Here is an 18,981-nt window from a genome sequence, read left to right on the forward strand (position 1 = left end):
GTTTTCTGATTATCCTTGAATTTTTCAGTAATCACCCATCTTGTGGATATTGTTTTTTGACCTGTGTATGGCACACATTCAAATACTTCATAGGTGTTCATGTTTTTTATTTCTTTATGCTTGGCATCCATTACAGCTTTCGACTGCTCTTGTTCAGCGGTGAGCAGGACTACATTTTCCTGTTCAGTATATTGGGGCACTTCTCTCCAATGATCAATATGATTCCAGTTGATACAAACTTGATCCTCGTTTTCATCCTCAGGTTCTATATTGATCCAATGACTATATTTGCCAGTTGATTTAGGCTGTACTGACATAACCTTTCCTTTCTTCCACTCCTCACTTCCATTTATTTTATAAGTTATGGTCTTATTTCGGCCAGGTTTTTCAGTCTTATCTCTTAAACTGGTAGAACTATCAACAACTTCTCTGTCTATATCTTCACTTTCTACCACTTGATTCTGCAACTCCTCCTCCTCAACTGAAAGGTATTCATTCTTCCCTTCTGTAGTGTTTCCCAGCATTTCAGTTTTTTTTGTTCTTTTTTCGTTGTTTTTATTCACTTTCATCAATTGGCACGGATGCATCCTATAAAATGCTCCGCCATGTCTGATCAAGACAAACTGGCCTTCTCTGCCTAACACTTTTGCTGGACCACGCCATCCTTTAAAACCCTGCCTCCGATAATAGATTTGGTCTCCGGTAGCATAATCTTCATCAGCATAAGTTCTGACATTAGACCTGAGAGCTCTCCTAATTCTCTCACTGGACTCAGCTTCCAAAAAGTTTCTCCTTGCACTATGGAGAGCATTTAAATTTTTTCTCACCATGTCACTTATAGTAGAGGACTCCATAGCAGGTAACTGGTCTGTCAGAATTGAGGGTGTATTTACATTGAAACCGAATACAAGTTCATTTGGACTGTGTCCAGAGTAATTGAGGAGGGCATTTTTTGCACAAATAGCCCATGCCAAGGCAATTTCAGGTTCACACTTCTCATCGTCAATTGTTTTTTTCATTGCCTCAGCAACTATCAAATTATGACGTTCTACAGTACCGTTGCTGAATGGACTTTCTGCGGCAGTAGTACAGGTCTCTATGTTGAGTTTTTCATTCATCTGTCTATAGTGTTCGTTGTTGAATTCACCCCCATTATCACTCAGAAAACGAACAGGAGATCCGAAATAGGTAATCCACATCATAAAGATGTTTTTGATGATCTCCTCCTTCTTCTTTGTTTTGATCAATGTTGCCGCTGAATACCTGGTAGCGGCATCAATGAGATGTAGTATCCACACCTCATTGTGGATGAACTCTTTCAAATCCATGCAAACTGTGTGATTAAATCTATTGCCAAGAGGCAATCCCACAACCGGTCGCAGTGGAGCTTTTTTAAATCTAAGGCAAATTTGACAGTTTTCACAAACCTCCTCAATCGCCTTTATAAATTCCTTGTCATTGAATTTGCCACTTTTTTTTAACCAAGGAAACAAGTTTTTCCTTCGAGGCATGAGGAAACTGTCGATGAAGTTTTTCTGCTTTTTTTTTTCTGTGAAAGAACACTGACCAAAATTCTGAACATGTAATACAATGTTCTTAGTACCACTATGATCCAACAACTTATTTTTTAAGGGGAGACAATAGTGCCCTGAAGTTGTGGTCTTTAGTTCAATACATTTATCAAAAATCCAGCACACATCTTTCCGGAAATCTAGCACTATTCCTGCTGTCTTCATTGATTTGTGACTTAATAGAAGAGGCAAGTCGTTTTTCACAATATCTGCTTCGATATAAACTCTTATACCTCCGAGTGTAACCGGAAATTTAGCAACTTTAATTGCTGTGACAGCCACTCCATCACCAAAACAAAAACTCCGGTCTGAGTTCGTATACTTCACTAGTTGCAGGTCACTTTCATTTAAAGTATCTAAATAAACATCAAGCCACACTTCGCCAGCCAGTGTGCGAGTACAAGCAGAATCCAAGACTGCCATTCCAAATGTTTCCTTTACAAGATTTGAGATTTTTTCATTTGTACTGTTCAAATAAATATTTTCTTGAATGAACAACGTAATGTGTATTTGTTCTGTCGCTTCCGTAAACCTGGGCGTATTTCTAGGACACTCTCTAATTAGATGGTTCGGAGACTGACATTTGTAACACAACAACACGTTTCCACTTCGGTCACATGGATTAGATTGTCCTCGACGAAAACGCCTTTTGTTGTTACCCGGTTTAGAATAATTATAGTTGACGATTTCGGGCTCTGATTTCACTGCCGGTACATTTTCATCACGATAAATGTCACCAAATACTTTCTTTATCGATTCCTTCATGTTTTGATACGTCAAAACAGAACACGTTGTCCGCGCTAATTTTTCGTTCTCTTCCGATATGTTAACCGCGTTCAAAACAAGAAAAGCTTGCACTCCTTCCGGTAGAATAATGTAGAATTTTTTTAATCTTTGGTACAAAAACTCATAACGAACAAGAAAGTCATTTATACTGGTACCTGACGGTCTTTTATAAGTGTAAAATTCCTTAAAAGTCATGTAAGCGCGCGTGTGTTCATCCTTTAAATATATGTCATCCAGTTTCTTTATTAAGATCTTCAAGCCATCTCGTCCGCCGATGTCACTTGTTGGCAATTCACGGACACATTCTCTAATATTCGGTGGTAGCGTCAAAAACACTGCTGGCCCTTTTTTTTCCTCAGAAAGATCCGTGAACAACGACCACATTTCAACGTCTTGTTTCCAGTTCTCGTAAACATCCTTCCCCTCCAACAATGGAGGTTGTTTGTTCGAAGTTGCCATATCCGATATCCGATCTGTCTAGTGCTTGTCGCACACAGAGGGATATCTCTGCTACCATTTGTTGAGACACTTGTAGTCTGTCTAAACTGTACGAACGAACTGACTAAACCAAGATGGCCGACTCCTATTTATATCACCACAAGCAAGGGAGGTAACCATGTAACTGAAGCAAGGGAAGTAACCAATGTCTACATTAACATTGAATGCCTACTGGAGAGTGTAGTGTGGCTAAACAATGTTAGCTAACACACTACTACCAAAACTGCTACACAAAACTCCAAATCTTTCTATCCATAACTTTTGAAATCTACTATCCTAAAATCGCTAACATTGCAAACTTTTTTTTTTTTTTCTTCCTTATTCCAGGTTTGGCTTGAACTCTGAACATTGTAACTGTATTTATCTTGTAGTTTTCTTTCTTGCTTTCTTTTTTCTTTAATTTTTTTTGTCAACCACTTTTGATGGTTAATAATAACCAATTCTGTTCTTATATTGAAAACGAAAAAAAAAAGTTACCCATGAAAACGAGAATTTTCCAAAGTAAAACTGCACTATTATTTGAACTCGGAAAAACGCGGCTTGATTTTTTTCTCTCTGCAGTATGCATTATTTTTAACTAGTCTAAACTTAATATGTAACCCAAACGGTATTACTCTTAACCAGTCTTTTTAATTCTAAATTAATACAAAATAACCCGACTTCCACAATTGATATAAGTTCCTTTATAGTATTTTAATTATGGGGTGGAGCTGGAATGCTCGAACATTCTGCCTCGAGGTAGATAAAGTAAAAATATCCACGCATAAATATGGGAGGGGAGACTATCTTCAAGTACCGTCCTAAACTGTGAATGGAGCAACGGACTTTATTAAGTAGATATTAATAAGACCCCCTTACCCCCCCCCTATTTTTTAATGGAGAGTGCAATGTGGATGTGTTATCGGCAGCTCCAGTAACTCTCGCTTCTCCTTTTTTGTCCCTCAGTCCTCATTTCCAATGAGTGATTTTTCTGACAAAGGGTGAAGAAAAAGTTGTTTTCCAGGTCGGTAATACTTCGTGAACAGTAGCCTGAGATGTCGGAAATTTTCTGTTTCTATGTCTATTCTTGTGGCCATGTCACTAGTAAGGATGCTGGAGGTAAACGTTTCATCTGGGCTGACGTTATCCGCCTGATAGTCAGGGACATGAACCTTGGATTAACCACTAAGGAGGCTGTCCTATCAGCAGGTGCAAAGTACCGGGGCTGCTGTATTGCCATCTGGTTAATGGATTCTGGACCATGCAGAAGTTTCTGGTGAGGCCTCTCGATGCAATACTAGTGGGTAATCGTTACGACTTTACATTATCATGCGCTAAAAAAATCCTGTCTTTTTCTCCCTTACTTTCCCCCTATGTCCTACTCTAATCAAGTCTGTCGACCTGTTCCACAAATCCCCAAACCTCATCATGACATATATCCCCTTCCAAAAAAAAAATACACGAATAAACCTAGAAACCCATCCTCCAACGTAGACCCCTACTACCATGTCTCCTTCTCCAACATCAGGGGTCTACGTTCCAACCTTCCAGAGGTTGAAACACAGTTACAGGAGACGAAACCGGACATATTCTTTCTAAGCAAAACTGGCATAGGGCCGACCACTCCCTTAGATGAGTTCATAATTAAAAGATACTCTAACTTAACATCTAAATCTGATCCCCAAGATCGCCATGGGCATGGAATATGTGCCTACATTAAAGATGGCTTTCCATCTACCTTATATGTACTTCCGGGTTGCACTTGCTTACACCACCGCATTTATATTTGCCCTCTATCGGCCCCACAACAGTGGGGCTACTATCTTCAAAAGTATATATGAGAAAATTGACCACATCCTGTCTGCTCATCCTTCAGCCAACATTTACATTTGCGGTGACTTCAATGTCTATTATGTGGAATGGCTGACCCACTCAAACAAGACAGATGATGAGGGGAGGTTCTGTCATGATTTCACCATTGCCTATGACCTCACTCAGATTGTTCACGAACCCACCCGTGTGCCCGATACTACCGGTCAGTATGCAAGCCTTCTAGACCTTTTTCTCTCAACTTCCACTGAGCTATGTTCGTGTTCCGTTCTATCTCCTCTGGGATCCTCCGACCACTCCGTTGTATCAGTTAAAATAAAAATTAAATGTAATAAGTCTTCAGACGTACCTCTCCACCGTGCTGTATATCGGTACTTTATGGCTGACTGGGATAGCTTCCGTACATTTATATCTGATCTACCTCTGCATTCCATGTTTAAAAAGGATGTGTCCTCTATAGTATCAGACCTAACCGAATGGTTAATTGTAGGCATAGACCGATTCATACCATCCAAAAAATTCCAACAAAAACCTAACAGCCAGCCATGGTTTTCCCCAGAATGTGCTGCTGCCAACACGCACAGAAATCACTTTTTCCATAGCTACCAACGTAATAGATGTACCAAGATTAAGCTGCTTTCAGGACTGCCAGCAACCACTGTAAAAGAGTAATAAAAAATGCAAGAGAGCAATATGCTCAATCCGCCAAATCCAAAGGAACTGAGCAGCGGCTTTCCCACCAGTTTTGGCAAATAGCAAACAGGATCCCGAACAGAAACGCGTGTTCTATCCCAACCAAAGGATGGAATACTGTTGCCATATCTGGGCAGGAGCTGCAAAAAACAGCCTATTCTGCCTTGACAGAGTACAAAATAGACTTCGTCAATAAGTAAATGAAAAATATATTTAGAAATCGAACGGGAATATTTTTTTATGGAAGACCAATTTGTTTATCTTCGCATCTCACTAATAAAAATCGTTCCGTAATCTGTATTACTTGTTTCTTCTTTTGTAGAATAAAAATGTCATTTTTAAACCAAGTAACTGAAACAATTATGAGTTCAGAGTTAAATTTCTTTGTGTACAGTTGATTTTGCAATCTGTTAATATTAAATAAAAAAAATTACTTTTAGTTTATAATTCCATTAAAAAATTGAAAATAAGTTTCCGATAAAGTTAATCCAAAGATTTAGTTAAAATTTAAATAATGCTTAGTTTTTAATCTCCCTCCGAAAAACAAAATACTAGAAATAAAAAAAATTGTAATTAATTAATAAATAAAAAGCAAAACATTTTTTTGGGGGGGGGGCGAGAGAAATGCCGTATGTTAAAAATATCTCGGTAACTCATTTTTAATTATTTGTTTTATTTTTATTTCAAAATTGTTAAATCAATCATTAAGAGAAAAAGTAATCAATAAAGAAATTTATTAATCTATTTTATCGAAAACTCTTCTACCGTTTATCAAAAATCTTTTAAATTTAATTTTGTTGTTGTTGTTGTTTACCGTTTTGTTTTAGGAGGGAGATATTGTTTTTAACCTTCTCTCTCTAAATTATATTTAAAGAATATTAAAATTTATTTTCTTTTGGAAGGTGGTGGCTCTTTTTAAAACTAAACCCCCTCAGTATTTTCTTTAATTTTTTTTTTATTTTTTAGCGATTATCAAGACCCCTAAGATGTGATCTCCTCATGTCGGACATTATTTTTCGTTTTCATGTAACACTCGACGCTACTTGTTTTGTTTTGTTTTTATTTGATTTTGTTTACCGAATAAGCGCTTCAAAAGAAACAAACAAACAAACAAACAAACAAACAAACAAGTAACAACCTAGCCAGCTAGAGAGGAAAATCAATTTGCCTTTTAAAAACAATAGTAAATAAGTATAGATATTAAAAAATTATTATGCAGCATATAGCCTCGTTTGTGAACAGAATAAACGCTTTAAAATAAGTGAAACCACTAACAACTTAGTCAGTTAGGTAGAAAACGGATACTTAGAAAATAGATTTTATGTTAAAAAAACAGTAAACAAGTAAAAATATTTTAAAAAAATATTAGGGGGATATAGTCTCTTTTAAAGAAATATCTTCTTCAAGAACGGTCATAAAATATGTTTTCAATCGATATTTATTCAATAAGGGACCAGTTTTCTTACCTAGCAAAAAGGGACGAGTTTTCTGGGTACGAATTTTCCGGGGACGAGTTTTCCTAAATACATATACATACACACATAATACAAATATACATACATGCACAAATACACGTATATACACATGTATGCAAATATACATACAAATATACATATATACATATATACAAAGAATCATACATACAAATATGCAAATACACGAATACATGCAAATATACATGCGTACAATTATACATACATACAAATATACATACACGTGTCAGTCCAGATGAAACGCTTAACTCCAGCATCCTTGTTAGTGACGAGGCAAAAATACAGGTAAATAAACATATACATTAAGGTACCTCCAGGGCGACGTGTAAAACGTCAGTAGTACACATATTTTTGCTTTTATATATATATAGATTAGCTTGGGCTAGTGTTCAGGAGAGACGGAGATGTCGAAAAATATCGAATAAACCTAGAACCCCATTTTCCAACGTAGACCCCTACTACCAGGTCTCCTTCTCCAACATCAGGGGTCTACGTTCCAACCTTCCAGAAACCCAATTACAGGAGACGAAACCGGACATATTCTTTCTAAGTGAAACTGGAATAGGGCCGACCACCTCCCTAGATGAGTTCATAATTAACGGATACTCTAACTTAACAGCTAAATCTGACCCCCAAGATCGCCATGTGCATGGAATATGTGCCTACATTAAAGATGGCTTCCCGTGTGGCAGGGATATCTCTAGAGAAGATCCTAATTTACCCTATATGTGCTTCCGGGTTGCACTTGCTTACACCATTGCATTTATATTTGCACTCTATCGGCCCCATAACAGCGGAGTTACTATCTTTAAGAGTATATCTGAGAAAATAGACCACATCCTGTCTGCACATCCCTCAGCTAACATCCACATCTGTGATGACTTCAACGTCCATAACATGGAATGGCTGACCCATTCAAATAAGACAGACGACGAGGGGAGGTTTTGTCATGATTTTGCCATTGCTTATGACCTCACTCAGATTGTTCGCGAACCCATCCGTGTGTCCGATACACCCGGTAAATATGCAAGCCTCCTAGACCTTTTTCTCTCAACTTCCCCTGAGCTATGTTAATGTTCCGTTCATTCTCCTTTAGGATCCTCCGCCCACTCCGTCGTATCAGTTAAGATAAAAATTAAATATAATAAGTCCCCAGACGTACTCCTCCACCGTGCTGTATACCGATACTCTATGGCTGACTGGGACAGCTTCTGTACCTTCATATCTGATCTACCTCTGCATTCCATGTTTAAAAAGGATGTGTCCTCTATAGTATCAGATCTGACCGAATGGTTAATTGTAGGCATAGACCAATTCATACCATCTAAAAAGTTCCAACAAAAACCTAACAGCCAGCCATGGTTCTCCCCAGAATGTGCTGCTGCTATCGCGCACAGAAATCACTTACCAACGTAATAGATGCACTGAGACTAAAGCTGCTTTCAGGAATGCCATAAACCACTGTAAAAAAGTAATAAAAAATGCAAGAAAGCTATATGCCCAGTCTGTTAAATCCAAAATAGCTGATCAGCGGCTTGGTTCCCACCAGTTTTGGCAAACAACAAACAGGATCCTGAACAGAAACGTGCGTTCTATCTCAACCATTATCAATGGACGAGAGGTCATCTCGTCAGCATCAAACAAGGCCAAACTATTTGCAAAGAACTTTGCAGCTAATTCTACCCTATGCGACGAAGGCCATCAACTCCCCATATTTCCTCCTATAACACAGAACACGCTAGGTAACATACAAATATCTGTGCATGAGGTCGCCAAGCTAATAAAGAACCTTGATTCCAGTAAAGCAACTGGCCCAGACGGCATCCCAATTATAGTGTTAAAAAAGCTTCAACCAGAACTTGTTCCCATACTTACCAAACTGTTTAAGCGTTGCCTTAAGGAGAAGTGCTTTCCGACTCCCTGGAAAACCTCATCAGTATACCCTGTATTTAAGAATTCAGGTGATAAGTCATCTCCCTCTCAGTACAGATCAATAAGCCTCCTGTGTGCTATGAGTAAGTTGCTGGAATCCATATTAAGTAGAGAAATAGTAAACCACTCAGCAGAAACAATCTTCTTAGTGACACACAATATGGTTTCCGTTCTGCAAGATCTACCGCAGATGTGCTAACGGTTATATCTCACAGGATTAATGAATCTCTTGACAAAGGTTTCCTTTCTAGGGCAATTGCTCTTGACATATCAAAGGCCTTCGACAAGGTATGACATAAGGGCCTACTTCACAAGATTTCCAGCTACGGTATAACTGGAAATGTTTTCTCAATCATTAAATCATTTCTCTCTGATAGGCTCATAAGAGTAGTGCTCGATGGACAAAAATCAGAGGCCTGCAGTATTAATGCTGGAGTCCCTCAAGGGTCAATCCTGGGCCCAACTCTCTTCCTGATCTACATCAATGACCTCCCTAAACACATACTTAAATCATTCATTGACATCTATGCTGATGACACGACCATCTACGGCAACACATCAAAGGCTTTAAATGACAAAGTTCTCTCTGATTCTCTCTCCTCTGATCTAGAGCGTGTGGTTCAGTGGGGAAAGTCGTTTTGACAAGCTTCTGAGTTTGTCCTTTACTCCTGATCTGAAATGGAACACGTACATCAAGTCTGTTGCCAAGGTCGCTGGAAAGATGGTGGGTTCCTTCTACCGCTCCAGAAGATATCTCACTACTGATGCAATTCTCTCTATATATAAAAGCCAAGTACGTCCAAGGATGGAATACTGCTACCATATCTGGGCAGGAGCTGCTAAAAACAGCCTATCCTGCCTTGACAGAGTACAAAATAGACTTTGTGGCTTAGTGGGGATGCCCTTTTCTCTACCCTACAACCTCTCTCCCACAGAAAAGACGTTGCGAGCCTATCCTATTTTTATCGTTATTTCCATGGTAGGTGCTCGTCTGAACTCCAATCTCTGGTCCCCTCTCGCCAATCTTTCACGAAAAACACCCGTCTAGCTGAATCCACTGTGAAAAATTTTCCCCACTCTTTATCTGTACCTAAATCAAAACGTGGATTCCATGAACAAAGTTTCTTTCTTAGAACTGCGCGCCTGTGGAATTCTGTTCCGTCTGTTATATATATAGTTCATTATTATTATTATTCTTTTCTTGTTGTTGTTGTTATTATTGTTTTTTGTTAAAAGTGAGTCTTATTAAAGTGCAGTCTTTGAGAGAGAGTCTTTTATTAAGAGGGATGTTGTGAGAATGTTTTTGATTTCTGTGTTATGACGCGATTCACATTTATAAAAAATGTTCATACTTAGAAGTGTAGATATGAGATGTAGAGTTCACATTGTAGATATGAGATGTGTATGTCAAGACATTCTAAACCACATGATATACAAGACATATAATAACAATTTTCACTTTACTTTTGGTAGAATTACAACACAAAACGACGTTTATAAAAACACATGACGGATTTATTTCTTCTCCCGACCGGTCGTGGTTTTCATCATCAAGAATTCAAAGCTTCACATATTAAGTTTCAAAAGTGACCGTCTCGCTTCTAGACGTTCGAATCCCAACTGCAGACTATCGTCTGTCGTCCTCAAACTCCCTCTCTCTCCCACAATTTCTCCCAAGTTTCTTCCTCCTTAACTCTAAAATTTTCTAACTATATCTAGAACTTCCCATTTTCCATGACGTCATACACATGTTAAAACATGTGTCTTCTTTCACGTGTTCTGGACATGCGTGTCCAAAACTTTTTCGTTTGTTTATAAAAGGAATTTTAACCTATATTCCCAGTAACCTATATTTCCAATATGTTAAAAACATGTTTATTAAATTATCTTGTAGTTGCATTCCTCAATTGAATGTTTCATAACAGAATTGACAACGCACAGTCTTTTCTTGAAACTATTTTTTTTCTAAGCTAAACAATGGTTTGTTTTACATTCCATTTTCTAATTCTCTCTCGTAATCTATTTCTAAACCTAATTTACGAGGTTCGAATTTCGTCTATTCTATTTCATTTTCATTTGAACTAAATCTCTCTATTTTTATACTTACATGAAAAGGGGACAGCCCTTACCATGTAACACGTCTGCCTGCTTCCCACCTGACTACAACTTGGATGTCTTCAAGTCCAACGTTAACAAATTCCTAATGAACCACCCCCTTAAGTAAACACTTCATAAAATCTCCACACTAACGTACTGTACTTGCAATAACCCTTATCCCCGAGTGGATTCCGGGCCTTGATAAGTGGTGACCACCGTGTAAAAAGAGAGAGAGAGAAAGAGAAAGGAAGAGAGGGAGAGAGAGAGAAAGGAAGAGAGAGAGAGAGAGAGAGAGAGAGAGTTAGTTAGGGACCACGAACGGTGATGGCTCCCAGTAGAGGGGATCAGAATGTATTAGTCTAGGACCAACGCTGCAGCTTCCAATGAGGAAACATCGGTAAATAAAGTTGCTGAAAAGACAATGGATTCTTTGGGATAAATCTTCCTTTCAGCTTTCCGTCAAACAAGATCAAAGACGGACAAAGTATGTTTCTCCGATTGGCCTGATGTTAAAACTCGAGAGACTGTTATTTGTCTCTCTCTGTTGTAAATGTTATATGCCCGTTGTTAAACTGTATTTATTAATATATCAATATTGTCGCAAGTGTTATACACGCACCAATTCAACAAACAATAGAAAAAATAGATTAGACATACACACGTATATACACACGTCATACAGATGACTGTGACACGTATATACAAACGTGTAAACACTTTTCATACACACATTCATTAGAAGAATATTTTATACCACTAGACGATGCACGAGTTTAAACACACGTACATAATATATACTCTTCCAGTATACAACCCTAAGATCAAAAGCAAGCCCGTCAAAAAAGGCGTACCATGCTGTTTTGTTTTTCTTTACAGATGTATGAAGGAATCAACCGTGGAATCTTCGCGGGTCCCACTAGTATACAATAATACAGCAGACGAATCCAATAAAATCTGATCAGTATTTGTCTTCCACAAATTCCCCATTCTCAGACGCCAGCTGTACGCAGTCGTAGCTCTATTCACCTCGCCATTAATCTTCCAACTGTGTGAACTTTGATGCTTGTCGTGTAGAACATGTCCGTATATAAAGGTACGGGCGTATGAAGCCGGCACAGTAAAAAAGAAAAATGAAGATGTATAGTCGAATGTTGATCGCAACGTTGGTGCTCGTCCTGTCTCTCACCCTGAGCCAAGTGTCCGGTGCAATTTGGAGAGGGAAAGGTAAGTACTCGAATTTTTTTCTTTTTTACGAGAATCGCGCCAGACAAAGCATGAAACCACTTGATGTAAGGATCTAAAAATAAATAAATAAATAAAATATTACTTCAAGGTAAAAAAATATGCAACCGATAAGTGTTTGATGGAATAGATTCTGACCTCTAAAATCCTTCTCTGTCAGAAACATCGTCCATGGAATGTGAGGACTAAAGGACTAAATAAGGACAGTGAGAATTACGCGGCTGCCGAAAATAAACCCCAAATTCATTTCCTATTCTCTTTTTTTTAAATTTTCTTTCGACATTAACCTCAATGATCCGCCAAGAACAAAGGGAGATAAGCTAATTCATTTTTGACTTTTTATATGATTTCATACATTTTTCTTTTACAAGGATAATTAAAGAGTGGACAGAGGTCACCGAATCAACAGCGTAGTAAGCATTAGTGGTGAAGATGGGGTATAATTTGATTATTTAAGAGGACAACTCAACAAGAACTTGTTTATATTAGACTTGAAGACGACCATGTCGTAGTCAGCCGGAACAGAGTTCCACAGACAGGCAGTTCTAGGAAAGATACTTTGTTCATGGAATTTGCGTTAATATTTAAGCACAGATAGAGAGTGGGGGGAAGCTGATGTTAGCGATTAGAGCTAGACGAGTGTTTTTTTGTGAAAATTTGACAAAGGGGATTATAGATTGGAACTCAGACGAGCACTTACTATGAAAATAACGCACACAATATATATATATATATATATATATATATATATATATATATGTTTAGTGATTCTAATTTTTGTTTATAATGTTACGTGTGCTTATATTTTCATATTATTAGATGGTTAAAAGTGTAAGAAAAAAGCCGATTCAGCGTGTGGTCAATTCGGCGGGAGGTGGGGGGGGGGTCGGCGTCAAATTAGCGCTTCGTCGTTATACTCAAAGCTGTTTTTTACTATTTTGTGGCAGCAGATACGCAATCTCCAATCACATATCTCCTGAGTTGACCGTGGCAAGTGAAGTGTATGTACAGGACGACTGGAAACAATGCCGAGATAAGCGGAGAGCACATACAGCGCGTAGAGTTCTCAAATGGTCACCACCTGGTATTAACCAGGCTCAATGTTGCTCAACTTTGGTGATCTGATGAGAACCGGTGTGTCAATGCGACTATGCCATATATATATATATATATATATATATATAAAACATAAACTACATATAAAAATAAACTATACATAAAAACATAAACTATATATAAAAATATAAACTGTATAAAAACATAAACATATATAAAAACATGAACGTATATAAAAAACATAAACTATGTCGACGGTCGTACATCTAAACAATATGATATAAATGCGGGAGTGTCCCAGGGATCTATCCTTGGACCTCTCCTGTTCCTGATATTCATAAATGACCTCCCCGACAAAATTGCCTCTGAGATGGGTATATATGCTGATGACACCACACTCTATGGCAGGCACGACAGGAAAACAAATAAACATATATCTAAAGTAATGGCAGAAACACTAGAGGATGACCTCCAATCAGTAGTGGAATAGGAACAAAAATGGATGGTCACGTTCAATGCCGCCAAGACTAAACTGGTTTCATTCAATAATTACAAGAAACCTTCTCTACCACCTATAGCAATGACCAACGACTCTTTATCTGAGAATACGTCTTTCAAGCTCCTTGGCCTAACGTTCACAGGAAACATGATTTGGAACAATTACATCGAGGGCATTGCCAGGACCGCTGCAAGGAAGGTGGGCTCTCTCTACCATGCTAGAAAACTACTAACACGCGAAAGTATCCTGTACCTCTATAAGGCAACCATTCGCCCACGTATGGAGTATTGCTGTCATATTTGGGCTAGTGCATCGGCTACTAGTCTCTCGCTCCTTGACAGGGTTCAAAAGAGAGTCGCAAATCTGATAGGCCCTGAACTGGCATCTAAGCTTCAGCCTCTGTCCCATCGACGAAACGTTGCATCCCTCTGCCTGTTCTACAAGTATTTTAGTAGTGAATGTTCTGATGAACTGCAAGCACTTGTACCCCCACGACGTGAACACCCTCGACAGACCTGACAAGCTGCAAAATCCCACCCCCACACTGTTGAGATCCCTAGCTGTAAAAGATCTTTCTACTCCGGTAGTTTCTTCCCCAGAACCGCTAGACTCTGGAATTCCATTCCAGGTCACTGCTTCCCCAACTGTACTGACATGCAGAAGTTCAAGTGCAACGTGAACCAACATCTTGCTGCCCAAATCCCTACATAGTACCCCAGTAGTTGTTTCCCCTGATAGTAGCCCCCCTACACCAAAGTTGCAATGTGCCTTGTTTGGGGTGAAAATGTAATAAAAAAACAAAAAAAAAACATAAACTATATATAAAAACATGAACATATATAAAAAACATAAACAATGTATAATAAAACATAAACTATATATAAAAAACATAAACATATATAAAAATATAAACTACATATAAAAACATAAACTATATATAAAAAAACATAAACTATATATAAAAACATAAACATATATAAAACATAAACTATATATAAAAAAACATAAACATATATAAAAACATAAACATATATAAAAAAACATAAACGTATATAAAAATACAAAAATATAAATATGGAAAACAGGTCATCCGGACAGTTCATACAGAGTTTAACATTAAAATAACCAACCGTTATTACAGAAGTCCAGTGTAATGGCTGTTATTATTTGCAGGTAAATGAACCATAGCAGATGCTCGCCCCAGTTGTTGAAATTGAAAAGCAATATATATATATATATATATATATATATATATATATATATATATATATATATATATATATATATAGGGGGAGGGGAAAAAAGAATAATATCGATTCTTTAATCGGGATAATGCAAAGCTCAACAAATTGCTTTGGAGCTTCTATAACCCTAACATTTCTATAAATTGCATTACAACAAATTGCTTTGGAGCTTCTAACTCTAACATTTCTACTCCTTTACCTTTAAGAACTTTCTCCTACTGTAAATTTTCCTTATTGTCATATTTTTATTTTATTTCATTTCTTTTTTTCACTTGGCTCTTTATATTTTTATACTTATTTTTTAATATCTATTTATATCCTACTATATTTAATAACTTTGTATTTATATAATATATGTAGCTTTATTATTTATTATTACTCTATCATTCTTATATTATTTATATTTATTTATCTATCCCATCTGTATTTTTTTATGATAGTGTAGTAAAGTATTAATAACAAATACTTTACTACGCTATCATTATGATAACTATTAATAACATTATTTTTACAGTTCAACAAATTTGTTTTAATTTCCAACCTTTTATTAGACATATTGAAATCGATTGCGTCTCTTTTTTGCTGTTTTGAATTAGACGCTAATACGTTGCAAAAAAAAAAAATAAATAAATAAAATAAAAAAAAAACACACATAGCAAACGGCAAAAATAATTCACGAGAACTCTTTTGGACATTATTTCAAGGAATGAACGCTGTCCATACTAAAAATTTCCAGTTTCTTTTCAATGTTTTTCATTTTGATTTCGATACTTTTTTGTGTGACCAAGAGCGAAGGACCGCTTGAAAAAAAAATTAAATAAAAAAGGAACATTGTTTGCATGCTTTGTAAAACCTCCATAACCTTTAAATCGGTATTCTGGAAGCATACGTGGTAACTATTTCATTTAATCACATAAATTAACATAAGAAGATATAATTTGCTCAGACCCTATGTACTGTACTATTCATAACTTTATGTGCATATATATATATATATATATATATATATATATATATATATATATATATATATATATATATATTTTATTTACCAGTGGTGAAAAAACCGGACTAGAGTGCTCAATGTGTAGCCAGAGCAGTATATAAGAAATTTATTACTGTGAGTCCGGAATGAGTTTACATATTGTTTCAACTAGAGGAAGATCCTCAAAGAGAGGAAATATCCAACTAGCATCGTCAGAATTCATAGATGGACTAAGTTATAAAATCAAATAAGAATGGAAAAATCGTAGATGAAGGGGAGTTAGAAAAGAAGGGGGAGTGGAGGGGAGAATACGTTGGAATAAAAATAATTTTTCAATCTCTCCCTGCCTGGATAATTTTTATATATATATATATATATATATATATATATATATATATATGCATATGTGTTGTATATGTATGTATATATATATATATATATATATATATATGTATGTATATATATATATATATATATATATATATATATATGTATATGTATATATATATGTATATATGTGTATGTGTGCATGTATATATGTATATGTGTGTGTGTATATTTATATATGTATTTGTACTTGTGTGCGTATCTTCCACATGTGTTTTTATGTGTGTGTGTATTTTTGTGTGTATGTGTTTTATTCACTTATCACAAACATCTCCCTAATAATTTTATTAATTTATTTCAACTACAACGCCCGAAAATTAAAAATTAATAAATAATAAATAATTTATAAAATATTTTTCAATCCCCACTCCCAGTTAATTTATATATATATATATATATATATATATATATATATATATATATATATATATATATATATATATATATATATATATATATGTATGTGTGTGTGTGTGTGTGTGTGTGTATTTGTATGTATGTGTTTTTGTATTTATATATATGTTTATATATGTATATATGTGTGTATATTTACGTATTTGTGTATATATATTTTTATATATACTCAGACATGTGCTCTTCCCCCATTGACGTATGTGCATTTGCTGTACATATGTATGCGTGTGTTTGTATCAGTGTATGTGTGTTATTTATTTTATTAATCTATTATTTATATTACTTACTGAAATTTTCACCTATTTTATTTTATTAAAATAAACCTGGAACGTATAATTTCTACCTGCCCGGCTAATTTATATATATATATATATATATATATGTGTGTATGTGCGTGTATGTATATGCATTTATATATATGTATACATGTATATGTATGTATATATGTATATTTATATTTTTATGTTTACGTATCTGTGTATTTTTATATATACTTAGGCATGTGTTCTCCCCACATTGATGTGCCTCCGTACGTTGTACAGGTGTATGCGTGTATGTGTATTTATGTGTGTGTTTTTTATTTACTTATCATAAACAATTATTTATTAATATTTTAATTTTTAATTTATTTTATTTACTTACTGATATTATTACCTAACATTATACTATCAAAATAAACCTGTACCGTATAATTCATTAATTTATCCTTCTATTTTTCCGTTTCTTTTCCTTTTTTATAAACAATAAATATCCTTCAATCTCTCCCCGCCCGGCTAAATCAATTTAAACACCATTTTCAACCCGTTCCTTCCTCCTCCCATCACACCATGCCCACTAACATTAACTCTCCCTGTTGCCATGGTGATCCTTTAAATTAACTGTTACTTATGCCGTTATAAATATGAATAGCGTCTTTTAACTTTAAACCGTTATAAACTAAAAAAAACATTTATAAGAATTAACACATAATTAATATTTAATTATAAACCCCTCTCTTATCATATACACTCCTGCTACTTTAAATTCCAATGTCCTCTCCCCTCCACTCCCCCTTCTTTTCTAACTCCCCTTCAGCTACGATTTTTCCATTCTTATTTGATTTTATAACTTAGTCCATCTATGAATTCTGACGATGCTAGTTGAATATTTCCTCTCTTTGAGGATCTTCCTCTAGTTGAAACAATATGTAAACTCATTCTGGACTCACAGTAATAAATTTCTTATATATATATATATATATATATATATATATATATATATATATATTAACAAGTTTGGATCATATCCAGGTAACCTATATCTAAAATTTAAAGTTCTTAGATCCCAAATTGGCGAAGGAGTTTGGTAGAGTTTGCAAAGGTCAACTCTTTCATCTTTGAACCTTTGTCAGCCCAATTCTGGCCCAAATACTGATTAAAAAGCTTGCTGCGTGTCTGAATATCCTTTATGCAAAATTTAAAATGTTTAGACGCAAAATTTGCTTAATAGTTTGCTAGGGATTGCAAAGGTGAAATCTCTTTAACTTTGACCCCTTTGTAGCGAATTCTTCGACCAAAAACCGATTAAAAAGCTTGCCCTTTGTCTGAATACACTTTATGTAAAATTTCATATGTTTAAACCAAAAATTGCCAGAGCGGTCAAAGTTTTTTTTTTAATTTGACCCCAATTTTAAACCTTTAACATTTATTGTTTTGGTCTCAAATCAATTTCATGTCCAAGGAACGTACATCTAAAATTTCAAGTGTTTAGACCCAAAATTGGCAGAGGAGTTTTGTAGAGTTCTCAAATGCCAAATCATTGAACTTTGACCCCTTAACAGCCAAATTTATAACCGAAAACGGATTACAAAGATTTTCCCAAATCTCAGTACCCTGTATATCAAATTTCGAGTCTGTAGACTTAAAATTCACAGAGTTATTGCGTAGGGAAATGTACACAGACACACAGACACACAGACACGTTCACTTTTATAGATATATAGATATACATAATCTTTGCAAAAGAATGTATGTACTCGTTTTTTTCTTAATCTCATAGCAGACGAAAAAAATAAAAATAAAAAATAAAAAAATAAACAAACAAACAAAAAACAAGCAGACAAACAAAAGAACAAAACAAAACGAAGGCAAACATACAAAACAAAACAAAAAACAAGATACAAGCATTGTTTGGAAAGTAACGGTAATAAACGACTTGTGTTAAAACCGCAAAAAAAAAAAAAAAAAAATTGCCGAGTTGGATTTATTTATTTTTTTTTTTACGACGTTACCTACGT

The 18,981-nt window shown here is 35.6% G+C and overlaps 1 protein-coding gene across 1 annotated transcript in view; it reads left to right on the top strand.

The window, feature by feature from the left end:
* LOC145263847 (uncharacterized) overlaps positions 1-18,981 on the top strand; it is a 48,501-nt gene that overhangs the window by 11,465 nt on the left and 18,055 nt on the right. Inside the window, exon 2 of the mRNA XM_080120924.1 lies at positions 11,756-12,103. Within this exon, the coding sequence (XP_079977050.1) occupies positions 12,010-12,103 (94 nt within the window). The 5' untranslated portion in view covers positions 11,756-12,009. The remainder of the gene's footprint in view (positions 1-11,755; positions 12,104-18,981) is intronic.

The sequence above is a fragment of the Euprymna scolopes genome, chromosome 39 (assembly GCF_053919585.1).
Source record: "Euprymna scolopes isolate OS-2025 chromosome 39, ASM5391958v1, whole genome shotgun sequence".
NCBI lineage: Eukaryota > Metazoa > Mollusca > Cephalopoda > Sepiida > Sepiolidae > Euprymna > Euprymna scolopes.